Genomic DNA, 26,797 nt, shown 5'->3' with positions numbered 1-26,797 from the left:
TTGCATTAAAAAAATACACACTGATAATGTAGTCTGATCTTACTGTGATGGTAAGGTCTCTTCTGGTGAGGGAAGTGTTCCTGGAGGCAGTGATGTCAAATATGGAGCTCAGAGCCAAAACTAGGTTTGCAGTGAAGACCTAGGATTGTGAAAACCCCTCGTGTTAGATGAGCATGGAACGCTTGGCACTGACAGATCTGTGAATGTCACACATACATTATACACACACACACACACACACACACACACACACACACACACACACACACACACACTTCAATGTGTGAATCAGTGGTCCAGCAGGATGGTTGTTCTCAGGGAAACACTGTTACCAGGAAGAGATGATGCTGGTACCAACTCCCTCCGGCTCCACCTACCAAAGTTGCTGTCACCCGGGGATGAATTGGTATGGGCAGAAGGGACATAGGAAGGTAAGATGAACCTGGTTGGTCACATAATGTAAATTGGGGGTATTGGGAACACTGCAGATAGGGCAAAGTGTGGTGAAATTTGGTAATATCACACCAAGGGCACAGAGAAAGACATTATGTTTCATCTTTATCTTTCTGCCACACCATTTAACTGGAAGAGGGACTCCTGTTTCTTCTTGAAAACTTCTTCCCCTTTGCCTTCTATGATGCAGCCCTCTCACACTCTCCTTTCTAGTAAAAATAAGGGATTTTACGGAGTATATGTGGTCTAGACCAGGCCCTATGCTAAATGTGTGCTCTCACAGAATCTTGTCACCCTGGGGTTAGTGTCATGAACTCTTCAGACAGGTCTTTCCAGAGAGTAAGTCAGGGGTCTGTAGATACATACATTTGCATAATTTATACTTCCATCCAATAGCATAGCTTTTGGTGGAGTCTATTGTCATGTTCAGTTTCGCATCACTGAGGGAGGACTATATCATTCTAGTTCATCACTAATGCAAAGCTGAGGATGCCATGAAGAAATTCTCTTATATATATACATATATACACCAGAACGCATATATAATCTATTGTTGGCTTTCATTTATCTTCTTCATCATCTATCTACATCTATCAATCTACCTATTATCTACTAAATACCAACTATCTAATCTATCAGCAATCTTCATCATCATATATATTTTGTCCTCTTCAATAACTGTTATAGGTTTTTGATTTCTTCCTATTTTCCTTGTTATTATCTTTTTGGTGACTTTCCCTTTTCCTTTAAGAAGACATTGATTGACCTTATTGCAGGGAATACTGTGTTGCCAAGAAACATCTGTGCATTTCTGCAGCTGGCACCTCTGAGAAAACCTGGTCTCTGAGGTGTCTTCTCAGCATGGTGAAACATCTGGTCATCTGAGCTCTGACACTGCAGGGGACAGTCCCCAGGGCCAGGAGCCAGCATCCCAGAGTTCCAGCGAAGTCCCTGCACTCACCACTTATGAGTGTGGTCTGGGGAAGGTTGAACATCTGATTCTAGCTGGTAAGGAGGACAGACATGGCTGTTACTTTCAAAGCATTTATTTAAATAGGTGTTTGAATTTTACAGGAAAAAAATACTGACAAATACTATACAACTCTTGACTTTTTATCTTCTTAAAAAGGTGATTTCTCTTTCCATAAATCTCTTTTCCCCCCCTATGGAATAAGAAAGTCAATCCATTGAACAGTAGAACTCCTGACTGTGGTGTCTGTTCACACACACAGGTCTCTCCCAAGCCAGTGCTCCTTTAAAAACCTCTCTTTACAATTATTTTGGCCTCTTTTAGCTTAGGCTCCTCAGGATGGGCCCAGCAGGCTCCAGTCCCAAGGTTTCTACTTGCCAGTGGCAGTTTTAGAGTGTCAGAAGGATGGGGACAGGGAGAAAAGTCTGGAGAGAAAGAGAATGGGGTGGAAATTCAAGGCAGGGCTTCCAAATTGCCTCAGGTGCTGGTGCACAGGAACTAGCCCTGAGGGGCTACTTCCCATCTGGGGTCCTTGCCTAAGTCCTTGGAGGAAGCTTGTTAGGGGAGGCAGGGGTGTTGAGAGTGATCCTACTCAGGGTTGGGTCCCAGGCCATGCAACAACTCAGTATTTCTGGGTATTCTATGCCTGGAGGTAGAGTGAGTCTTTTGGAACAGCAGCCAGTTGGGCACTGCCCCAAAGCCCGAGGTCTGGTCATAGCTATGACAGTTGGCTGCTGTCTTCATATGGGTTAGCAGCCAGTTGCCACAGCAACCATGTCACTGGTGCTTTCCCCCATCCTAGTGATCGGCTCTTTCAGATCATATCTGACACTCTTATTTCAGCCGTCAGTCCCCACTTCTCCCTCTAAGTCATTTATAAGTATAGGAGGTGAGGTTGGGGGAGGGGTGACTGTTGGGCAGTAGTGAGGGTTGTGCATTTGGTGTGAGGAATACTTGCCCTCCTGCTATGTGAGCCCGGCGCTCTCTGTGGGAACAGAGAATCAAAGGCATGTCTTTCTCTGCCTGAAGGAGTTTGTGAGCAGGGCACATTAGTCTTCAGGGAATGTAGAGGTTCTAAATCTCTGCAGGCCTGAAGATGACTCAGAATCTTCTGTCAGAAGCCCCTGAAGCAGCAGTTACCCTCTCTCTGGACCTGCAGTCTTCCTGGTGGACAAACTTAGCACTGTCCTCAGAACAGAGTCATAGAGAACTTTAGTCATGCTACTCTATCGTAGTTAAGCTGCATTCCTGAGTAAGTCACCGTCTCACCACCATTGAGAGCAGCTTCCAGGGAGAATTGCTTCAGGAGAGGTAACCAACTGACTCACAAAAGAACATACGGAGAACAACCTGCTCCTGAGTTGGGAATGACTCACCTTTGTGACATTGTCACAAGTACAATCAGAATACCAATACATGCAGCATGAAAGCGGGTTAACTCTGCCTTCCAATCTCATCCCAGTGGGGAGATCTCTCCTCTACTCACTGCGGGCTCATGGACATCATGGAATATACACCAACCAACCCTGGCATTGCCTACACTTTCCAGGGAATCAACACCTGGCCCTCACCCCTGGGAGGACCCTTGGGAGAGAAGGTCTCTGGGGGTGGTGGTGAGGTATTTCAAGGCTACCCTTACAGCCTCACATGACAAGAGCTTTCTGGGTAGTTCTGAGTGTCAACTGCATGCAAAGCACCTGCCTGAACTTCAAGATAGTAATAAATTTGTGTACAGTTTGGTCTAACTTTCATTTAGACTCAGTAACTTCTGCATCCTTGATATAACAGACCATGTATCTGCTGTTAAATCTTTCCAGTGTACCTTCGGAAGACTGTACTGGTAGTTAAGTCCTTTCTCACCGAAAACTTGCTTTCACAAAAATTCACTGTTTTGGAGTGATATTGTAACATGTACATTCCACAGGTCTACACAGTTGTGGTGCACTGTGTGGGAAGGGAGCAGCCCTGGCTCCTAGTTTTCCTGTAATCTCTAAAAGTTATTCTTCCTTGATGAAGGGCTCTAGCCCAGCGGCTCTGGGTGTATTGTATCAGAGACAGTACTCTTGGACCACATGAGGTTTCTGTCTAATAGGGACCAGGTCATGAGCTATAAGACAATAGCTTTTGATGACTTTTGCTTCATCATAGTTTCCACTTTTCCTTCTGGGCCAGAGGTCAGAAGTGTAGGAATGCACTGTGTCTGTACCGACATTGAGAGATGAGGAAGACGAGGACAGTACCAGGCTTCTGTGATCTCCCAAGAGGAGGATTTCCAGAAAAGGTTAGGTGGGGACGGGCACAGGAAGACACAGACAGCTCTAACCTGAGTGGTATAAAACATAGCATGGAGGAACACTGCCTAGTGACACTAGTTCACCATTGTGCAAATGTTCCTGAATCTGCCTGAGCCTTCCCCTGAGACATCTTTAATAGATAATGCACTTCTCCACACAAGGCTGACACAAAGCAGACAGACACAGATTCAGCTCAAATGATGAACAGAATATAAACTTGTACAGGCCCCAAGTGCCTATATGGATGTGTGTGCACATCTGGAAGAGAGAACATGATGTTGGTGATTTTGCAGAGAGAGGTGGAAGGGAACCTTGAGTCTAGGAAAGGGCACTGCTTTGAAACACAGAGATGCCCAGAGTGCACCCTGGAAATGCCTCTGTGCTCCTGGAGAGCCTTTCATGAGGGCCCCAGTCTGAGGCTTGTTCCTTGGCTGAGCAGCTGCTCTGCAGACATGAGTGTCTCACTTCCAGGTCTCTGTTCCCTGCCCTGGATGCCACTGGAAGGTGGCCTTGTCCTTCCAGGGGCTACCCCTCTGATTAACTAGACAGGCAGGGAGGACATCTTCTCCATCTGGAGAAGCTTGGGCTGAGCAGAGATCCAGAGGTCATCTTCAGCCTTTTTCTTTTTCTTCATGCGCTGATTTCTTTCTGGCTGATGGCTGCCTTTCCCTGGCCGGTGCCAGCAGCAGTGGCAGCAAATGAAGATGAGTGTAATGGTCACCAAGAGGGGCAGTGTCAAGATGACACCCAGGCAGATGGTGTTGTAGAGGCCCTCTTGGTGTTTGGTCATAATGACATCCCATATGAAGCTGAAGAAGGTGCTGGCCTTCTCCATGTTGGCAGCCAGGTTATGGCTAGAGGATGATCTCAGCTCATTTGCAAGTCCTGGGCTCATGAGGACACAGCCTTGTTGGCTTGTCACTTATTCCTCTTCAAATTGTGGGTTTGGATATGCCACAGGGAGCACCTGGAGGGAACAAAGCAGAAGATAAGTGAGAATGGTGAGCGTCACAGGATAGGGGAGGATGGAAGATTTCAGAGTTCGTGAACACTGTGGAGACTCAGTCAATAAGACACAAATACCTTGGGTAAGTGATATATAATGCCTGCCATATGGACACTTGGCTGGGCTTAGGAAATGGAAATTAATAGTCCCTCAGTTCTGGCTTGTAGTTAGAAGTTGACTAAATCAATATATGCATTCAATGTTCTGGTGGGTGGTGGCTCCTGGGACCACAGAAAACAGTGCTTAATCTCTGTGAAGTGTCACCTGAGAGGTAGGACACTCTTGCCGCACAGGATAGTTCCATGTCTGACCTTCCTTGAACACAACTTTCCACTTTCTTTTTTTTTTTTTTAAATTTTTTATTAAAGAAAGGATTAATTAACAAAACCATAGGGTAGGAGGGGTACAACTCCACACAATTCCCACCGCCCAATCTCCATATCCCACCCCCTCCCCCGATAGCTTTCCCATTCTCTATCCCTCTGGGAGCATGGACCCAGGGTCATTGAGGATTGCAGAAGGTAGAAGGTCTGGCTTCTGTAATTGCTCCTCGCTGAACATGGGTGTTGACTGGTCGGTCCATACTCCCAGTCTGCCTCTCTCTTTCCCTAGTAGGATGGGTCTCTGGGGAAGCTGAGCTCCAGGACACATTGGTGGTGTCTTCAATCCAGGGAAGTCTGGCCGGCATCCTGATGACACCTGGAACCTGGTGACTGAAAAGAGAGTTAACATACAAAGCCAAACAAATTGTTGAGCAATCCTGGTCCCAAAGCTTGGAAAAGTGGAGAGGAAGTGTTAGGGAGGTACTCACTGCAAACTCTAGTGTACTTCTGCTTTCTTACTTTGGTGCCATACTCCAAACTCAGTCAATTTCTGCTTTGCGTTTCTACTTCTTTTTTTTTTTTTTTTTTTTACATGCATAACATTCCCCAGATTCCCATTCAACAATACAACCCCCACTATTTCATTCATCATTTTTCATGGACCTATATTCTCCCCACCCACCCACCCACCCACCCCAGAGTCTTTTACTTTGGTGTAATACTCCAATTCCATTTCAGGTTCGACTTGTGTTTTCTTTTCTAATCTTGTTTTTCAACTTTGGCCTGAGAGTGAGATCATCCCATATTCATCCTTCTGTTTCTGACTTATTTCACTCAACATGATTTTTTCAAGGTCCATCCAAGATTGGCTGAAAACGGTGAAGAGTCCTATGGGATGACTTCAAAAGAAACAATATACGCATTATTGGCTTACCAGAGGAAGAAAGAGAAGGGGAGGAAGAAAGCGTTCTCCAGGCCATAATAGCTGAAAATTTCTCTAGTCTAGACAACACCAAAGACATAAAGATTCAAGAAGCCCAGAGGGTCCCAAACAGAATTAACCCAGACCTAAAGACACCAAGACATGTCATACTTAGATTGGAAAGGAATAAGGATAAAGAAAGGATCCTCAAGGCTGCAAGAGAAAAACAAAGAGTCACCTACAAAGGAAAACCCATAAGATTAGCAGCAGACTTCTCCATACAAACACTACAGGCCAGAAGAGAATGGCAAGATATCTATCGAGTGCTCAATGAGAAAGGCTTTCAGCCAAGAATACTATATCCTGCTAGATTGTCATTCAGACTAGATGGAAGCATCAAAACCTTCTCAGACAAGCAACAGTTGAAGGAAGCAACCATCACCAAGCCTGCCTTGAAAGAAGTTCTGAAAGGTTTCCTATAAACAACCAGACCACCACAAATAGAACACATATCAAAACACTCTAAAACTCTACAAGAATGGCGTTAAAATATCTTCAATCTTTGATATCAATAAATGTCAATGGCCTGAATTCACCTATTAAAAGACACAGAGTAGGAAGATGGATCAGAAAACACAACCCAACAATATGTTGTCTACAGAAAACTCACCTAACGCAACAAGACAAACACAGACTTAAAGTGAAAGGATGGAAAACTATCATTCAAGCCAATGGCCCACAAAAAAGGGCAGGAACAGCTATTCTCATATCTGACATGATAGACTACCCTATGATCCTGCAATTCCTCTCCTGGGGATATATCCTAAGGAACACAACATATCTATCCAAAAAAAATCTGTGTACACATATGTTCTTGGCAGCACAATTTGTAATAGTCAAAACCTGGAAGCAACCCAGGTGTCCAACAACAGATGAGTGGCTGAGCAAGTTGTGGTATATATACACAATGGAATACTACTCAGCTGTAAAAAATGGTGACTTCACCGTTTTCAGCCAATCTTGGATGGACCTTGAAACAACTTTCCACTTTCAACACTTGTCAAAGTTAGAGTGGGAATTGAGTGCTTGAGAGCCTGAGCTACAGATCTACCCTCTCGACCTTGAACCTCAGCCTCCATAGAAATGAAACCCACTGAAGTCCCCCTGCCTTGCATGGTATGGCCACTGCCACACCACTCTTCTCCAGACCTCTTCCCTTTGTTATGGCCTTTGTTTGGCCTACTGTTTCTCCTTCTCCTCCTCCTCCTCCTCCTTCTTCTTCTATTTCCTCTTCTTCTTCTTCTTCTTCTTCTTCTTTTCTTCTTCTCCCCCTCCCCCTCCTCCTCCTCCTCCTCCTTCTATTTCTTCTTCTTCTTCTTCTCCTCCTCCTCCTTCTCCTTCTTCTTCTTCTCCTCCTCCTTCTATTTCTCCTTCTTCTCCTCCTCCTTCTTCTTTTAATTAGTCAGTTTTAGAGAGACAGAGAATGAGAGAGAGAGAGAGAGAGAGAGAGAGAGAGAGAGAGCACATAACAGAGAGGGAAAGAGACCAGCCATTTTGGCATGTGATGGTGCTAGGGACTGAACCTCTGAGAGATGTGGAGTGTGTTTTTAGTCTGTTGTGGGAAAAATTTGGCTGCTTTTGTCTACTTTGATCATACACACAAACTTTCTGGGAATCACATGCTCCTTGCACTGTGGTTCAGTTGAGAAGACAGTACTCTCACATTGCAGACAGGAATCTGTGAGCCTCTGTACATCAGGAGACTGTGCTTGGGTTCTGGCAGGAAGGCAGAAGAAGAATATTAGGGCTGTTTTCATGAAAGTAGAGCTACTTGTGGAGGACCTTGAAAGATGAGTAGGATCTTGACAGGGAAACACGGGTGAAAAAGGCATTCAGATATTCCACACAGACAAAGTTCCAGAACATAGGTAGAATAGGGGAACTTCAGGTGAGCCTGGGGCTCAGGCTGGGTGAGAGAAGGAGTGTTGGATGGCGTCTGGGTAGAGACAGTAGATGCTGACTTGGGGCTTTACAATAGGAGAGGAACACAATCAGAGCTTCCCTTGTGGAAAAGATAACAAGATTTAGAAAAAAAAAGCTCTCGCCTATATTTTAAGAGAGCTCTCCATTTAGTTCACAAGCATTTATTGAGCACTAACACGAGCCACACCCTGTTATTGAATACTGAAGATTTAGGAATGGAGAACAAAGATACAGTTTCTGATATGATGGAACTTCATATATTCCAGAAGTTTCAAGTCACAAAAGAAAACTATAATAAGCAAATTATTAAAAAAAAGGTAGGTTGTCTAGTTGGTTGGAGCAGAAACATGCATTTGAATTATGTATTTATCTGGGTATCTCAAGCACTCAAACATCTCCTAAACCTTGTCTCAAATTCACTCAGCCCCTGGAACCTCAAATAGTCTTTGAATCAATAGTTATTAAATATTTATTTATTTTTATGAGAGAGAGACAGATATCGACAGGAGCACTGCTCAACTCTGTCATGTATGGTGTCATGGATTAAACTTGAAACCCCTGGAGCCTTAGGCATGACAGTTTGGTATGCTAGCTTCTGTGCTAGCTCTTAGGCCCTAAATATATTTCTTTTCAAGTTATAGCTAAGTCAATAATTCACTTCTGAATCCATAAAGTTACTTGAGTCTGCTCTCTATAGAGCCAGAGTATTCATTAACATTTGGGAACCCAGGCTGGGGAAAATTTGATAAAAGGTATCTTTTATTATTTTTTCATCTAAGAATTATCACCTGAACTCATCTAATCTATAGTGTTTCATTAGTATTTATGAGTCTGGAGTGATTAGCATTTCTAGGAAACAATTAAATGTCTTCTTGGTGGCAGGAATTAAAAGTGAATGCTTCCATGTAATGTTTTGCAAAAAAAGCCATGCTTTGGGTCTCAGAAACATACTCTAGACACTCTGTCCTATATTTTGGCTCTCAAGTGTCACTGACATTCTGAAAATAATTGTCAGCCAACACTAGGAGCTGACCAACCTTGACTGAGTGTGGTTGTAGGGGCAGAGGTGAGGCGAGAGAGGAAAGTTATATTCAGTTTCCTTGAAACTAAGTACTGTTCATCTCTACATCTGTTGTAATCAGAGGAGAAAGTCATTCATTCATTCATTCATTCATTCAATCATTAATTAATTAATTAATTAATTCATTCAACAAGCTTCACTATGTGTGGTGTTGATGGATAATAGCCCTGGGTCAATCTGGCACCTTGGCCAGTTATAGAAACTTAGCTACAAGATATAACTAGTAAGGCTCATCCTAATAATGTTGTGAGGGACAATTTATTCAATGAATTTTTTAGAAGGCTATATAACACGTTCAATAAAATAGTGGATTATCTCCAGATAACAATGAACTTATTCTCTGGCCTTGAACTTTCCTTCACCATCCTAATCCCCAGTTCAAATTTCACTGTTAAGGAAGCATGACCCCATCTTTCAGATAAATGGGCTCTGTGATCATAACTGGTCTGGAGCTCCATGGCTTTCATTCCAGGTCCTGGCCTTCAGCAGCAAGGGTGGAGCAGGATAGTTTGGGAACAAACCTCTGCAGGTTTGGGAGGGCTATTGTGTTTCTAAATGACTCCTGAGATGAGAGCCTCGTTGTTGTGGGCCCCAGTCTCCCACCCAGGTTTCAGAACATCTGAATTACAGGGCTAGGTCCTTCCCCAGGGAGGTCTGACCATCCCTGAGCCTTGAGAGACGCACCAGACACACACACTTCAGATGTCTGAAAAAGCTCAAGATGTAGAATGTGCTTGCTTCAAGCATTTTCATGTCATAGGATTGATAGGTTTATTTTTTAGGTCTCAGACATATTTTCAGGTGCAGGGTCTCTAAATTCAAAGCACATGCTTGGGGGCTGGCGGTGTAACACCTGGTTGAGTGCATCTATTACCATGTGCAAGGACCTGGGTTCAAGCCCCTGCTCCATACCTGGGGTTGGGTGGGATGTGTGTGTGTATGGGGGAGGCGGGCATTTCATGAGTGATGAAGCAGGTCTGTAGGTGTCTTTCTTTTTTTCTCACTCTTTGTTTCCTCCTCCCCTCAGAATTTCTCTCTGTCCTGCCAAATAAAAAAAAAAAAGAAAGAGAAAGAAATAAAGAAAGAAAGAACGAAAAGAAAGAAAGAAAGGAAGAGAGAAAAAGTGGCAACTGGGAGTGGTGGATTCACAGTGCAGGCACTGAGCTCCAGTGATAACCCTGGTGGCAAAAACAAACAAACAAACAAACAAACAAACAAACAAACAACTCACCATGCTTGATTGGGAACAAGCCCTCAAGCTGGTCCCTTTGGCTCTATCACTAAACTAGAGATCTATCACCCCTTACTCCTCCGTGGGTGGGTCACCACCATCTCCCATCTGGATTAGGGCTACAGCTTCCTCTCCTGCTTCTCTCTTCTCCTCTTACATCCCTGCAGACTCTCCGCCCCATACAGGACAGGCTCTAGGGGTCCCAGCCCCCTGCCCTCCTTTTTTAACCTACACAGTTGTGCTCCTGTCACTCTCCTCCATCTATAGACTGAAATCCAGTCTCCTATCCACACCCCACCCATGCCTTCACCTCTAGCTCGAGTTCCTCCTCACACTTCATCTGCACGCCCTCCTTTTTCACTCACCAGGCCATGGACACACTTGGGAAGGACAGTGCACCCCACCCCTAGTTGGCTCCCTCAGCACATAGGCTTGCACCAACTACTCAAGTGACCAGGATTCCGCTCAAAGGCACCTCCACTTCATTGTGACCTCAAAGGTGACCTCACCCTTAGGCTTTCCTAACCAAGTCATCATGAGACCAGAGCCCAGTCCACTTCTAGCAAACCTTTCTGCCCTCCTGCCTTTGTGTGCATCCAACTCTGAAATCTCTCTTCCTTATACGTAATGCTCCTGTGCTAGAATTGGGGTTCAGTCGGGATAGGTCCCATGTCTGACTATGCCTGGGTATCCAGATATTAGCATGATTACTAGCTGCCAGGTATTCCTATAGTTCTGGAAGTGAAAGAGATCTTGAACAAATGTCAGTCAACCTCAGGCCATCAGGGATAGAGCCGAGACTATGGATGGCATTGAACAGTGACCATCAGCTATGCTTGTGGCCAGACTCTGGTGACAATCTCCAGCTTTCAGCCCACTTTCCAGCCAGCTCCTCCTGTTGAGTAGCTGACTGGGGAAGAATAATGATCAAGAAAGTCCACAGAAGGCAGCCAGGAGTGAGGGGTGTGCTCTATTAGTGCCTACACAATCATTCACCTTCCTTTCCTGTCACAAAGAGCTCATTGTAGCTGGGATTTTTGGATAACAAGGGATCCTTTCCTAATTACTATGTGCTCTATTTCAGGTTCATCCAAAAGGAAAATTAAAAAGCTCCATTTCACTCCAGGTTCAAATGAGTCAATCTTTCAATCAATCAAGTATTAATTAAGCCACACTAGGAAATACCAGGGAGGCAAAAGACTCTCTACCCAAAGATGCTACCAGGGAAAGAATTAGAAAATAATTTTTGAACCAAGAAGAGCTTAACAGGGATTTCATTTGGATTTACTCTGATTTTTATTTGGTTTTGTTATGGAAAACCTAGAATCCCTAGTCACTTTCTTCTCTTTCCCTCTTTTCCTTCCTTTTTCTCTTTTCTCATCTCTAATTGCATTGTCTCCATGGGGTTCAGCCTACAGACTCTGAGAGTAATTAGTTTTTTTCCAGTCACCCTTTGGAGTTAGTCATCAGAAGCCCTGTTCCTCTGGTTCCCTGAAAATTCCAACTGAGACGCGCGTGATTGAGCAACAGCCCGGCACCAGGTCAACAGTTTCCTCATATTTGCCTCCCTGGAGCGCATCAGGGAAATTTCCTGACTGTTCCTCTCCTAAACCAGACAACTTTTTGTCAATAATTTCATCCTCTCCCCTGACATGCTGTAGCATATGGGCACCCTGAATTTAGTTTTCTCTCCTAAAAGGAGAGATCTCTGCAAAAACTCAGAGGGCCAGGTGTCTTACCCACTGTGCTACATCACTGGGTCCTCAGTACTGAGCACAGAGCCTGGTGGCACAGGCAGGATGTCTGGATGGATAAATAAATGTGTGAATAGATGCACTGCTAAGAGGAACAAAGAGATAATGCAGTCAAAGCCTAAATACACTTCAAACAGCTGGTGCCTTAAAACTGCCTTAAGAATGATACAGCAGCATTTATTTTTTACTATTCATAGATTGGAAAAGGTGAAAACATGCATCTGTAAAGAATAATTTTGTTCCAATGAGAGACTGATCAGCTAGCTCTTCAGTGAGCTGGTTAAGGAATGAGTTAGCCAACAGACTTTAGCCACGAGTGGGCTCACCCCCTGCTTCTCTGCTCACTGGCTTCCTATTCTTTGTAGCTGTGTCTCCTCCTTTGCCCTCCTGGCCTCCAGCACTGAGTTTCTTAGGATGCCTGTGTCTGCCACAATCAACTTTCTCTTTGTCATTTCAGCTGGAAAGCTCACTTGTTTTCCTTTGGCCTTTTTTGACATAGAAACTTCAGGAGGCTGAAATCTCAAGACAGGGCTCATGAAATATCTTACTGCCTTCCACAGGCATGGTGGAATAAAAGACCACAGTTGTCTGGGTCCTTAAGCACATAGCTCTGCATAGGTAGTCAGGGCTTTCCAGATTGGGGTCAGGGGGAGTGGCAGGGGTTTCAACAGCATAGGAATGGGTGTCCTTATCTGCAGAGAGGAAAGAAAAGTGAGGCTGTTGGGGTGAAAGCATTTGTTTCAGGCAATGGCTCAAGGCTGGGGGAGGAAAAAGAGTTTAAGTTGTTGCCAGAGGATCTAGTTCTAGCTCAGGTTTTTATTTTTATTTTTTTATTTTTTTTTTATACTTCCAGCCCTTGACCTTGCGCAAATCGCTCTGCTTCTGGGGCCCCTGCCTGGTATGGGAAACCAGACTGCTCACACGTGCCAGGTTTCTCCAGGATTCTTGTGAAGAAAGGACAAGATGGGAAAGAACACAGAAAGGAAAATTGCAGTGTAACTTCCAGGTGGTGGTGTGTTAGGGATTATACTGAAAAGCTGAATTGAAGCTAAAACTAAAGCTCCAAACTTCTCTTCGTGATGGGGCGCTCCACCCTCGAGTTGCCCCCTGTCTTTTGTGAATCAAGGTCATCAGTAACTCTGGCTCCAAACTTGAGAGTCAGTGGGCACACAGTGGCACCATTCACACTCCTGCTTGCCTTCTGAATACACCCTTTTGACAACATCCAGGCAACTGTACAGAGAAAAGCTGTAGCCATGGTTACAACAGAGTACCTCAGTGAGTTTCACTCTTCTAAACTGTTTGGTGAAGGTTTCTGGAGTCAACTTTACTGGGTGTGGTTAGGACCTAGGTAAAGCTTTATTTTTGGAAAGTGTGAACAGAAGCTCTGAGGTCATCTTGGAGCTTTCGAAGTGGTGGGGATGGGTTGTGGTTTCTCAGTTGCACAAATAAAAGACACCTTTCCTGGCTGGCTGTAACTACTGCCATTTAAATCTTCCAGCGTCATAGCCACTTGGAGGAAAAGAGTGTTTGTTGAAAAAGCAATAAGACAAGCCAGCTCCTGTGTGATTCAGAGTCTCCCACATGGATGGAAATGGCAAAAAAGTAGACCTCTGATGGAAAGCTGAATAATTCTCTTTAACAGTAGAAAAGAAGACTTAGAGTTCTGTAAACTTTGCAGCAATAACCGAGTGACTAGCTTATCTATTTATTTATTTTTCTGAGTGCTAATGGGAAAGAGGTTTATAGGCTGGAAGAGAGGGAAACTAATGGAGTGGCAAAAATATACAATTATGCAACTAAAAAGCAATACAGATAGGGCTTTATTTTCTTCCCCACTGCCTCTCTTCATTTACTGCTAACAAAAGTTCAGGGCAATTAAAAGCTAAAAGTTACCTTGCTGTAATATTCAGGCCAGTCACAGAAGGAGTGAGTAGAAATATTCTCATTCCAATCATAACTCACAGCTGAGGAATGCACGGTGTGGAATAATTCAGATTCACCAGGCTCAGGGCCTTGGGTTCTGTCCCAGAAGGTGGGGGTGCAGGGGCCCTGATGCAGTTGAAGGTGAATCTTCACTGTCTGTCTGTTCTGTGTCTGTCTGTCTTAGGGTTTAAATCCCTCAAGACCACAGAGAGAAACATTTTGGTTTGTTTCCTATAGTTTGGATAAGTAATTGTTGGTGAAAGCAAAGCATATATATAAACGTGCTAGAGTATCTACGTACATCACCCCTTTAACCAGTGGCATCCTGTCTCTGATAATGGTGACACTTCCTTCATCTCACCACATGCATCTTTGGTTAACTTAAGTTCCTGCTACAGAGAAATTCTGGGCCTGCTACTGGTTTCATCCCTTGATTCCCTCTCACCCTAAACATCATCCTCTTCATGTCCTCACCTCCAAACATCCTCACCACTAAACATCTTCCTCTTCACAGCTGAAACCCTTTTCCAAAAGAGGCAGCTTTTTTGGCAAATATATTATCTGGGACACACAGGTGAAAGAAACTGCTGAAGTTGGGGACTTCAGGGGTGCAGCGCCCAATAGATATTAACATGCACACAGATACCCTTCCTTTCTCCCTCACCTCTCATCCCCTCTTCCTCTTGGTTCTGGTCTTTCAGGAGATCTTACAGCTTTTAGGAGAACTTTCTGGAAAGTACATGGGGTCACTAGTGGAGAAATATGAACGAGGTCAGGATGTTCAGACCTGACTCCCAAACTCTGCAGGGGGCCTATAGGTTTATCTTCTGGACCAGCCCTGAAAGCATGCTATCACCAGACCTACTCTCCAAGTACCAGGGTCTAAAAGAACAAGGACATCAGTAGAGGCACTCTGATAAGGCAGATATCTCGATGTGGCCGCCCTGGCAGGCTGGAGGGTGTGGGAGGGTGATGGGTGGGCATGGGGCTGACTTGGAGCAGCCAGAGAAGAAGAGGGTGGTGTCCTGGTTGTGTCTCATAGGAAGGAGAGCCAGGGGGCTCCAATCCTCCAGCCCTGGTTCTGACTTTCCTGGTTTGATTTGTTCCTGGGTTTCATGGGGATGGAAATCTTAGAGAAGATGGTCTGAGAGCCATGCAGTAGAGAAAATACACAGGCTGGTCTGAGGCTGTGGGTCAGATAATCACTAAAGACATGCTCAGTGGGCCTCCTTATGATGGTCACTCAGCTTCAGTGAGCATCTGTTCCTTCATATTCCAAATGGAACAAAATTTGCAAAAACGCATAGGCCAGTGACAGCCTGCACTGTCTCCCTGGGAGGGCATTGGAGGCAGGGTGGCTGTGAGGCTGGCCTTCTTCTCAGTCCTTGATGTTGTTCTGAAGGTCTGGGCACAGACATGTGGCCCCAAAAGTAAACAGCTGGAAGTAACAGTCTAAGCAGACAAGACACTGGATGTGCTTCTGGACTGTTAGGAACTGTACAGATATTTAGCATTACCACTGCTGTTGATCTGGGCAGATCTGAGTCCTGGCAGAGAACACCACTCTACATTCTGCTGGGAAGTTGAAGAGACCGGAAGGAAACTGGCTCCTAGCATGGGAGACATGCTAGTGTCCAACCCAGAGCTTGGTAGACACCCCCTTGCCACCCACCCCTTTTTCTCTATGTGGAGGCACTGTGTAAGATGGAGCCCCCACATGCCCAGGGGACCTCAGGGATGTGAAGGCTAGTTGTACATACCCACCCTGCTGGGCAGGTTGGGGAGGGACATGTACTCTGAAGAGGGAGGTTTGCATAGGAAGTGTCTCTGAGGTTGTTTACTGAGTTGACTAATAAAAATAATACAGCAAGCCTATTCCTGACACAGGAAGAGGCTGATAGAATTAATATCATTTTCTTGCATCCGATGTGCCATCTGAGTTATTTTTCCTGAAGCTGACCTTGGATTTCATTTCAGGAAGTGTTAGTTAAGTGTCTAGGCTAAGATCAGTCCAGTGCCGAAGCAGAAGACTGAACTGGCTCTATCTAAGGGGTATTTCTATCCTGCTCCTCCTCCTCCTTCTCCTTTTCCTTATTGCCTTACCTCCCCCCCTTTTTTCCTTCCCATCCCTTCCCTTCCCTTCCCTTCCCTTCCCTTCCCTTCCCTTCCCTTCCCTTCCCTTCCCTTCCCTTCCCTTCCCTTCCTTTCCCTTCCCTTCCCTATTATTTTTACCACCAGGATCATCACTGGGGCTCAGTGCTGGTACTATGAATTCACTCTTGGTGGCCATTTCTCCTCATTTTTTTTCTATTTTATTTGACAGGACAGAAAGAAATTGAGAGAGGAGCAGGGTAGAGAGGGACAAAGACAGAGAGACACCTGCAGACCTGCTTCACCACTTGTGACACATCCCCTTGCAGGTGGGGAACGGGGGCTTGAACCTGGGTTCTTGTGCTTGGTGATATTTGCGCTTAATTGGGTGTGACATTGCCTGGTGTTTCTTAATGAGACTGAGGATGCAGTAGGCCTGCTTTGCTGGGCTTAGCTGACTAAGAGAGCAAGGCACTGAACCCCCAGTCTTAGGTACCTGGTGGGTAAGGTGGGAAGACGATCACCCACCTGACCTCATCTAACATTGCTGTAAAATTCAAATTCACACATGGCATTTTGGTCAGTGGTGAACCAACCACACAGACAGTAGCGGTCCCTTGACTGTAGCACATGGCCTCAGTGTGCAGCAGGCTGTGACATGAAGGTGTCTGTAATTGCAGCCTGGGACATTCCCAGAGTGACAGAGCCATCTAATGACATGTTTCTCAGAAAGTATCCCCACAATTATCCAGTGGGGGACTATAACACAAGCAAGAGTTCTTTATAAACTAAAATGCAGCATGGTTTCATTTTCAAAAATTATCCTGACGGCCATGACTTCAGAAAGGGTCCAAAATGTGTTCACCACTGGGAGGGAGAGAGATCAAGGTTGGCTTCATTTTTAAGGGCAACCATGTGGAGGAGATGGGGAGTGCTGCTGTGTTTTGTCACACAGAAGGCTGCACATCTCAGCAGGGGTGGGGAGCTAGGGTGAGAAGTCAAGAGAGAGGCTCAGGAGCACATGCAGCTAGAGCTGGTATGGCAGCAGAGAAATGCTTAAAGAGGAGTTGGGGAACATGTGGCCCAGGAGAGGGGCTGAGGACACAAGCTTTGAAGGCCTAAAGAAGTCGAGTGTCAGGCACCCTGGGAGGAACTGAAAACTTAATTGTGAAGGAGACACAGCAGTAGGACAGCGTCAGAGTCTGCTTTCTCTGATCCCTCTTCTCATTCCAAGTATGCCTTGGCCAGATTGAGGATTAAGCTGGAAGAAGAAGCTCTCATTTCTGGGCTTGTGCTCTATCTAGACTCACCAGTCAGGCTCAACAATCACAAGTACATTCCCCTTGACAAAATATGACAATGAAACAAAACAAAGCATGTCCAAACCAATCAGAAAGAAATAGCCATTTATATCCAGATTCCTTGGAAAAGGGGTGGAGGTGGAGTGGGGCATGGAAGAGATAAAAACAGATTCACTCACTTCCATAGTCTTTTACCCATTGGTTCATGGCAAGTTGTCCTTGGTAATTTCAGGCAGAGCCAGCAGAGATCACCAAAGATGACCCATGCACAGGACCCACCAGAGATAAGGGGTGGATGTAGAGAATCTGGTCTGCTTTTTAAATTTTTTTTTCCTTTGAATTTTCTGGAGTCACAGGTCACATAGAGAACCTCTGGGTTCCTTCACTATTTACAACTGGGTGCTTGCAGGCACAGAAACAGTAGCCCCTGAGCTGGGCTCTATGCCCATTGCTGGTTTTTGTTTACTGATCCCCTCTCCCCCAGCCTCCAGCACAGTGTAAGCACACACAGAGATGTCTAAGGAATGTGTGTGGCTAGAGCACAGCCAGGGCCAGGCTGGGACAGCTTCTGCCTTCCAAAGCAAGGCTGCCAGACCTCCTGAGAGAGTTTATGATTCTCCTCTAGCAGACAGAAGTTGGAGGCACCTGTGCCAAGGTATGTGACAGCCCCCAGATCCCCCTGAGGAGGCTGGGGCACAGGAACAGCAAAGAATCAGCAGGTGGGGGGAGGGCCTGAGCCTCTAGCCCAAACAGTGTCACCTCCTGAAAGCTACAACAGTCTCCTCACATCCTCCTTGGTGGCAGCTGCAGCTTCTTTGTAGGAGAAACCCATAAACAATACTGCAAGCAGGGGAAGAGGTGTAGCCCTGGTGGAAACCCTTTGCCTGGAAAGCCGGGGTCAGAGCTGTGTCTTCAGGAGGTTGCCCACACATACAGGCATTACAAATGCTGTCAGACTCAGCTACACCGAATATTTCCTGTCTCAAATGACTGTGCATCTCTAAGACAATGAGGGGCAGGGTTTATTATTGTTCACTGAGGCATGAGATCAAAGTGGAGAATGGGAAAGTCCCGTGATATGCATATCACCCTCGAGAGAGAAGAGAATTTGTAGGAGTGTTGAGAAAGATATGGGAGAAGGGAAAATAGTTTGGTGGCTCCTCAAAAAAATTAAACACAGAATTTCCACAGTTCCTCTCCCAGGTAATACACCAAACAATTCAAAATGACTACTCAAAGAAGTCTCATACGAGCCTGTTGACAGCAACACTATTCACAAGAGTGGAAACAAGCCAATTATCCACCTACAGACGAATAAACAAATGATGGCATATAGCAGGCAGGATAGTATTCAATCATAAAAAGAAGGAAGCACCAACACAGTTATTTCTCACTTAAAGATGTTTAGGTCAGTGACAGACCATGTATCTGATGGCTGTATGGTCTGGCCTAGGTGCATGGTGGACTATGCCGTCTAGGTTTATGTAATAGTTCCTTGGTATTTGCACAACCACATTGCTCAAGGATGCATTCTTCAGAATGTGGCCTCATCATTAAGTGATGCATAACTCTTTGTACTAAACCATCAATGCACCTTGACATTTCGCTGAGTGAAAGAAGTCAGACACAAAATGCTGCTTCTTGTAGGATTCCATTTACATGAACTATCTGGAGTAGATAAATCTTTACTGAAAGAACATGCACTGGTTTGGCAGGGCTGGAAAGATGGAGCAACAGTTGCATGGGCATAGAGAATTATTTTGGAATAGTGAAAATATTTTTAGAACAGCAAGGTCATACAACATCATGAATGCCTGAACACTACTGAATTGTCACTCTCACCCACACCCAAACCAGAGCACTGTTCAGCACTGGCTACTAGTAGTGCCAGGAACCGAACCTGAGACCTCTTACACACAAGTGTTGCGCACTATGACTGAGCATTTCCCCAGTCCTCGAACTGTTCAGTTTAATGTGGCTAACTTTACAGAATGTGGATTTCATTATGTTAATGATGTTTTAATTTATTTATTTTTTTTTTACCAGAGCACTGCTCAGCTCTTGTTTACGGTGATGTAGGGGATTGAATCTGGGACTTCAGTGCCTCAGGCATGAGAGTCTCTTTGAATAACCATTATGATATCTATCCCTGCCCCTGATTTAAATTTCTTGAAAGGCAGTAGGTAGTAAATGTATAAGTAGAACATAGTTCTCATTATCTATTGTCTAAGAGGTATAAGACTTCATTGATAGATTCTTTCAGGGCGTAATTATTCCATCCTCAGTGACTTCTGCATTTCTTGTTGAAGGCAGTTTTCCTAAGCCACTGGAAGCTCATTCCTGGAAAATGTCACTCAGAAGCATGAGAGACTCTACTTCATGAGGCACATGCTCTGTGACTGTGCCCTGTCCCACATCCCAGACAGGGTGGAGAAGGCACTGTCTCCATCTGGAAATGAGATACTTTCCCCAGCTGGCTCTGCAAATTGGGGCTGTGCAGCCATGGAAAACACAGCACTGTTCAGCAGTTCCCTGCAGGGTCAGTGGTGTCCTTTGTGCCACGATGAAGGGTACTGTGACTAGAAACCTTCATGTCTGTCAAGCTCCAAGGCTGCTTTCTTCTGCAGCAGAGTGGCCCTGGGGTCAGCATCCTGCAGGGCAGGCTCTGGTTTCTAATTTGAGACACAGAGGGCTTGGAGCAGGTTGTACCTGGGTGGTATGTTTGCTGATGTGCTGCTCCCTGCCCAATGGAGGTTTCCATTATGGGATGGCATGGGTCGCCCACCTCATGAGAGAGGAGATTTTAATCTTGGCCGCCTTCATGCTGTGCTGGCAATTGCTGCTCAGCAGACTGTGGGCCTTGGGCAGGAGGAGAGGTTGCAGGTCAGGAGCAGAAGCTGGAGAGAGACAGCAGGGAGGAAGCCAACTTGTCAGCAAGAAAGGGGCTTGAGAGAGGGTAGAAGGGCTACAGGGCTGCTCTCTCTTAGCCGGGTCCCCACTCCTTGGCACCCTGTTGGTAAAGTGACCTGGCAGGGAGTGCAGTGAAGGATGTCCTTTTTGGGCATCACAAGTCCTCACCACCATGGCTCCTGAGTGTGAGTATGCACATTTGAAAATCTGGGGAGTTCGGGAAGATTGAATTGACTGTATTTACTGCTGCTGTCTTCTCACTGGGAGGCCACTTGGAGCCCAGTTTGAGTTTGTGGGATATTGCAGGTCTGTGCACCTGAGTGGCTTTCTGGAACTGCAGGGCTTTGAAAGGAGGGGAACTCTTGAAAGACTGGCTGTAGAAGGATGCAGAAACCTGGAGTGGAAGGATATGGATTCCCAATCCTAGTGGGTCCAGAGAGATAACAGGCTCTTTTCTCACCTTAACTTTTTCTTTTGTTTACTGCAGTTTAAGACACACAATCACTGATGCTAAGACACAGCATGTCCCCAGTGTACCCTTCTATTCCCAGAATGCTAAAGGGCACAGGCCTCCCAGTGTGCACTGCTGCTCTGTTTTCCTCAATGCTGCTTCTACATCATCTCTGAACTATTCCTTCTCAGAACAATCTGAAGACTACAAGTCTTCACATGCAACCCTCTTTATTGCTGTTCTATTTTCTCCTGTTTGATGGCCTGCCTGGAGAGTCAGAGGAACTGTTGTGAGATTTTTTTTTTTTAAGCTTCTCAGATTTGAAAAGTAAAATCTTACTGGGGGAGGACAAGTCAACTGAAAAACATCCAAGGGCAGAAGGGTGAAGGGGTAATTCACCTAGTAGAGTGCACACTATCACTTGTGAGGACCTGGATTTGAGGTCTCAGCCATTAAAATGAAAGCACCACATGCACACACTGAAAAAGCTATCATGATCTCTCGCCCCCTATAATCGGTCATCTCCATCAGGAACAACATAATGGACCCCTTTGTGGGCCCCTGTAGGACCTTGCCCTCAGTGTGATCAACAATGGTAGGCAATGCTCCATTCTCTGAAGGGTGGGTGGGCAACATACTCTACTCCCCAAAGAAGAGGGGTCCTGAAATTAGTGCAGCCTGGAATGTTCCTACTTGTAACCACAGAATGAAAGCTCAGACCTACAGGGATGCAGAGGCTACATGGGCCCCTGTGCTGAATATGGGCCCCAGATCAAATCGATGGGGTTTACAGTTAACAATATCTATATACTTTTTCCATATTTGGGAGCTACTCTCTACCCTGATCCAGCTTTCTAATCCTTTTTCCAACTATGACACCATCTCCCCAGATAATAGCCTGGGTTCACCTGCATATTAGATGTCAGGCACAGGCAAAAACTAGTAAAGTCATTGGGTCCCTTGGAATATACCTAAAATAGACCTACTACCTTTTTCCAAAATGGAGACCCCAAAATATTCGTCTGCAATATTCTTGCCTTTAGGTTCATGATTAGTCAACAATTTGTTCTGCTTTATATCTTAACTCTTTTTCAGTCAATAGGTTCCAGATGTTACCATGATGCCATCCTGACTTCCCTGGGCAGATGACTCCACCATGTGTCTTGGAGCCCACCTCCCCAGAGACCTGCCCTTCTAGGAAAAGAGAGAGACAGTCTGGGAGTATGGATCAACCTGCCAATGCCCATGTTCAGCAGAGAAGCAATTATAGAAGCCAGACCTTCTGCACCCCACAGTGATCCTGGGTCCATACTCTCAGAGGGATAAAGAATAGGGGAGCTATCAAATGAGGGGTTTGGGTTGCTCAGGAGGTGACACAGTGAATAAGTGGCTCATTAGAGTCAAGCTGGAGGTCCTGAGTTCAATCCCTGGCAGCACAAGTACTAGAGTGATGTCTGGTTCTTTCTCTCTCTCCTCCTAGTTTTCTCATTAATAAATAAATAAAATCTTTTTAAAAGGGGGAGGAATTTGGATATGGAGCTCTGGGGGTGGGTGTTGTGTGGAAATGTACCCCTCTTAACCTATAGTCTTGTCAATATTTCCATTTTATAAATAAAAAAATTAAAAAAGCTACCAAAATGAAGTGGTGTCTCTCTACTATTTTTTTTTCTTTTCCTTTCTATCTCTTGCCTTCTAGCTGAAGGACAAAAAAAGAAAAAAAAAAAAGAGTCCAAGAGTAGAGAAAACTCTAGTTACAAAACTCTAGTGTTTTCGTTTGTTTGCCTTGGTGGTAAAAAAAAAAAAGACAAAAATCTCAATGGGGGGAGTCAGGCGTAGCACAGCGGGTTAAGCATATATGACACAAAGTGCAAGGACCAGCTTAAGGATCCCGGTTCGAGTCCCCAGCTCCCCACCTGTAGGGGAGTGGCTTTACAAGCGGTAAAGCAGGTCTGCAGGTGTCTATCTTTCTCTCCCCCTCTCTGTCTTCCTCTCCTCTCTCGATTCTCTCTGTCCTATCCAACAATGACAACAACAATAAAAAAACAACAAGGGCAACAAAAGGGAAAATAAATAAATATAAAAAAATTTATAAAAAAAATCTCAATGGGAAGTTTCAGACAGCTAAGAGTCAGAACGAGTCTGCAGAGGTTACAGACACAATCTGTAATCGTGACCAATGTGTGTGGCTGTGATTAGGATGTCTTTCATTTCTTAGCAGTTGGATCATAGAACAGCTCACTGGTCATGGGAGCCAGTCTTTCCACAGCAGCCACGTTTTGTTTGGACACTACATGGCCTCTTGGGAGTTGCCCCAAGGAAGGATTCTGGTGCTTGTGTAAAGTGGATTTGGAAGCCCAGCTGCTCTGCTTGTTCTTCAGGAAATGTCTGTTACCATCCATAGGTGTCCCAGAGATAGGCACATAGGGCAACCCCTGAGGGCTGCATTTCCAGAAGCTTTGGTGGTCTATCTCTATCTCTCTCTCATCTGTGATGGGTCTCCTGAGCCTTGCTTATATAGTGTTGGGTTGTGTATCTCTACCAGATGTGAAAACCCAATTACTCCATTGGTCTCAACACAGAATTCACACACAGGCTGCAAAGCACAAATAAGACTTTTGTCCATTGAGGTGCTCAGAGCTGTCTGTTTTCTGAAGGGGCTATGACGATTCTTGAGCAAAGTTTGGGGACTGAAGTTCAGGACAGAGGACAGGTATGATAGAAAGTGGCCTTACAGAATGATATCTGCCTGCACCTCTATTTTCCCCCTTTTGTACATTAAGTTTTTTTTTTGTCTTATCAAGGAGATAATGATTTACAAGGCAGTAGTTGTGACACAAATAAAATTCCTTATCTTCCATTGATAGGTGTCTATACAGCATTTCCACCACCAATCTAAGCCCTCCTCCACCATTATGCACTGGAGTATCCCTAATGTTTTCTCAATCCCTCCCTCTCCCCTCCACTACCCAGAGTCCTTGGCATTGTTGCAGGAGACCACACCTGGTCCAAGTATCATCCTGTGTTCTTCATTTCCTTCCTTATTTCTTAAGCTCCACCAGTAAGTGAAATCATCCAGCATTTGTTCTTTGCCCACATCTCTAACAGATCTGCTTCAGTTGTCCTGCAAATCCCTTGGAAAGAGCAGGCCTTTTCTTTTGACCTTTTCACCAATATTTGTGCGATGTCTCTTTTTATGAGCTATGAAATCCCAGGTGACAGAGATACTAGAGAGTGACTGCTCTTCCTCTGGTCTCTTGTCTCTCCCTCCCCAGGGGTTGGCCCGAGTGTGGTGTTCCTCACCTCCCTGGACTTCGGTTTGTACATCTGTGCAGGGAGGGCGTAGACTGACTTAGTTCTGAAATGTTTTTCCATCTGAGGTCTCAGATCTGTGGTTACTTCCTCTTCTTCATCAACAGCCACCCTCCTCAGAAGCCTGTTTACTTGAAAATTGTGACATTGGCTTGTGCTCAGAGCTGCCTTGACTTTAACTATGTCAAGTGTATCCACTTGGAATAGGAAAACCATATATATTCAAGTCCACCACAGATGCTGAGATCAGGCTCTGTGACTGAACCAGCATCCAGGTTAACGTTAGAAAAAGAGTCACTCCAAGTGTTTGGCTGCAGCTAGGGTGGGTCATGGCCTGGCAAGTGGAATACTGCTGTTCTCAGTCCTGCAGGCTCTCAGGAACCCTTGTTCAGTGCACAACCTAGCTCTCCACAGGAGAACAAACTACACAAGCATAGGTGCAACACTTACATCTGTGGGCTCTGACTACACCAATGAAGGAGTAAAAAACGAAGAGCCAGAATAGACACTTTCCATTGAGAAGGTGGAGGTATACTTTTATAACTACTACCTTAAAATATCTCATACAATCAAAAAGCTGCTAGTCTGGTTTTTTTATTTCTTCTCCTGCCTAGAAACTCTATCTACACTTGGGTAGCTTCAAGATGAATAATAATAAGAAAACCTCTTTCATGTAGTTTCTATAGAACTTGCCCATTTACACAGCACATTACCTGGTTTTCATTTTAATGATTACCCTGTTGAGTAATAATTATCCTCACTGGAAATGAAATAAAGCTGAGAGGGTCAAATCTTTGTTCAAGGTCACCCAATAAGTGGTCAAGACAAGAGTAAAGTCCTTGTCAGTAAGTGTCAGGGGATGGATGGGGTGTTGGTTCCTTCCTCCCTCCCATGTAACTCAGCCTGTTAAGAGTTCATTATTCCCTTGGGTTAGTCTTGAGGGAAGGAGGGCTGAGTGGTCTTTCTTTCTAGTCTACAGGTCAAGTTTCAAAGAAGTATAGAGGCTGGACAAACATTGGCTGCTCCTTTCTAAAAATTGTATTTGAAGTAGAGGGAGTGGGGTGGGGTGCAGAGTTACAGGGGAGGTGATGGCAAGAGACTGACTGCTTTCAGTAAGATTTGAGAACCATCTCTGCAAATGTTGTGGACAAAATCCCTCTGTGTTACCTTTAAGCCCTGCTCCTTAGAACTCAAGACTTTCTCATTAGCCTCTAGGACTTGAAAATGAGCCCCAACTTCTCAAAGTTGAGACCCTTTGAACTTTAGCCCAGTGAAGGAAGGACAACGACTCTGAGGAGCTGCTTCCTCTTCCTCATTCAGCAGACTCAGGTGCACAGCCCGGTGGCAGGCAGTAGGCATGTGGGCAGCCTGGTCCTCTGAGCACTTTCCCTTTCACTTAAGCAGACCCAGTTCCCATTGCCTCTAGTCTAATTCCTTTATTACATAATGTGCTCCTCTGGAGCCTGCAAAGTTCTGGGAGACAGGTCTTTCTGGGACCTCCAATCTAGCTTCCCAGGAGGTGTGAAAGCAGTTAGGAAGCTATCTGTGTGCAGGTCAGTCTCCTGGAGGCTCAGGCCAGGGTCATCAGGCTTCCATTCCAGCCCTGGCTCCTCGTCCTATTTCCCTTTCAGCAGGTTTCTTAGCTCTATTGAAAGTTTGACTTCTCCTGGGATAATTCAGAAAGTTCAGCCAGTGAAGACTAAGCTCTAAGAGCTTTTGGAGAGTCTTCAAACAGGGGTCCCTTTCAAGTTCCCATGGGCACCTGGTGCCCACCAGGACGTGTGTGTGTGTGTGTGTGTGTGTGTGTGTGTGTGTGTGTGTGTGTGTGTGTGTTGGGGTGGGGGGGAGGTAAGAAGGCTCCACCCTAAGCGCCCTGAGGATCCCAGACAGATGGTCCCAGCAGCAGATGTCACCAGGCTGAGCAGCCTCGCCAGGAAGGGAGACACCAGAACTGAAGCTGCGCGGGGCAGAAGTCTGTTCAGAAACAACCTCATCTCTGGTTCCCTCGCGAACTGCCCGCAGCTGAAAACACACTGACCACACACATGCAAGTAGGAAACTCACCTCTCAGAGTACGGGAGGGCTTCCTGCAGGAGGCGTGGTGTCTCCGGGAGCTGCCATGAGACCGCGGTCGGGTTCTGGGGTCCCGAGCCACCTTCCCCGGGGGAGCCTGGCAGCGTGGGGGAATGGTCAGTGGCTGAGCCCAGCCTACCTGCCGCCTGCGCCCCCTGGGTGCCCTGCGCCCCGCCTGCCGGGCTCTTTCCCCTAGGGCTGCCCCCACCCGATGTCAGACGCGACTTCCTGAGCCGGCCCCTCGCTCTCGGGCGGGGCTCAAGGCGGGGAGCGCGCCCTTGGACAGGGGAGTCCCAGCCACAGACACGCCCGGCCTTCCCGCCTTCCCGCCCCCGCCATTGCGAGTGCTCATGGCCCCTCCGGCCTCGGACCCGCCTCCCCTAGGAATCTGGAGCTTGTACTTGCCCTGTCCACAGGCGCAAGAGCTTCCAGGAACGGTGCGCAGCCCAGTGTGCCTCTCCCTGCCCCCAGCAGCCTTCTTGGGACAGAGTAGGAGACTGTAAGGAGGGGAGCTCTGGGTTGGATAGAATGAAGGCTCCCGGGAGGCCTCATCTGGGCTCCCGTAGGACTGGGGTGCGCACAGCCTCTCTGGGCTGGATATTCTTAGGGAGTATTGGCCCAGACGGAAGGGACAACAGTCTTCAGAGATCCTAGGCATATGTTCCCCTCTCTCCCTACTTCTTTCTCTCTATTTCTTACTCGTGGGTCTGTCTTCCTGT

The 26,797-nt window shown here is 45.8% G+C and overlaps 1 protein-coding gene across 2 annotated transcripts; it reads right to left on the bottom strand.

The window, feature by feature from the left end:
• Positions 1-1,483: 1,483 nt before the first annotated feature.
• On the bottom strand, positions 1,484-26,411 carry KIAA0040 (KIAA0040 ortholog). 2 transcript variants are annotated; one of them, XM_016189145.2, is made up of 2 exons: positions 26,070-26,411; positions 1,484-4,684 (listed from the first exon to the last, which is right to left on the bottom strand). In XM_016189145.2, exon 2 carries the CDS (start codon positions 4,610-4,612, stop codon positions 4,259-4,261), a length of 354 nt encoding a protein of 117 aa, XP_016044631.1. In that variant the 5' UTR covers positions 4,613-4,684; positions 26,070-26,411; the 3' UTR covers positions 1,484-4,258. The 2 variants fall into 2 exon arrangements, with proteins under 2 accessions (XP_016044631.1, XP_060053880.1); XM_060197897.1 differs by lacking the exon at positions 26,070-26,411 and adding an exon at positions 10,629-10,701.
• Between the last annotated feature and the right edge of the window lie 386 nt (positions 26,412-26,797).

The sequence above is a fragment of the Erinaceus europaeus genome, chromosome 9 (assembly GCF_950295315.1).
Source record: "Erinaceus europaeus chromosome 9, mEriEur2.1, whole genome shotgun sequence".
Taxonomy (NCBI): Eukaryota; Metazoa; Chordata; class Mammalia; order Eulipotyphla; family Erinaceidae; genus Erinaceus; species Erinaceus europaeus.
Note: the sequence above shows the minus strand (reverse complement) of the source record. Positions and strands in the feature narration are given on the sequence as shown.

Bases quoted from the DNA above. Each gene is read 5' to 3' on its own strand.
- KIAA0040 (XM_016189145.2), bottom strand. From the start codon at position 4,612: ATGAGCCCAGGACTTGCAAATGAGCTGAGATCATCCTCTAGCCATAAC.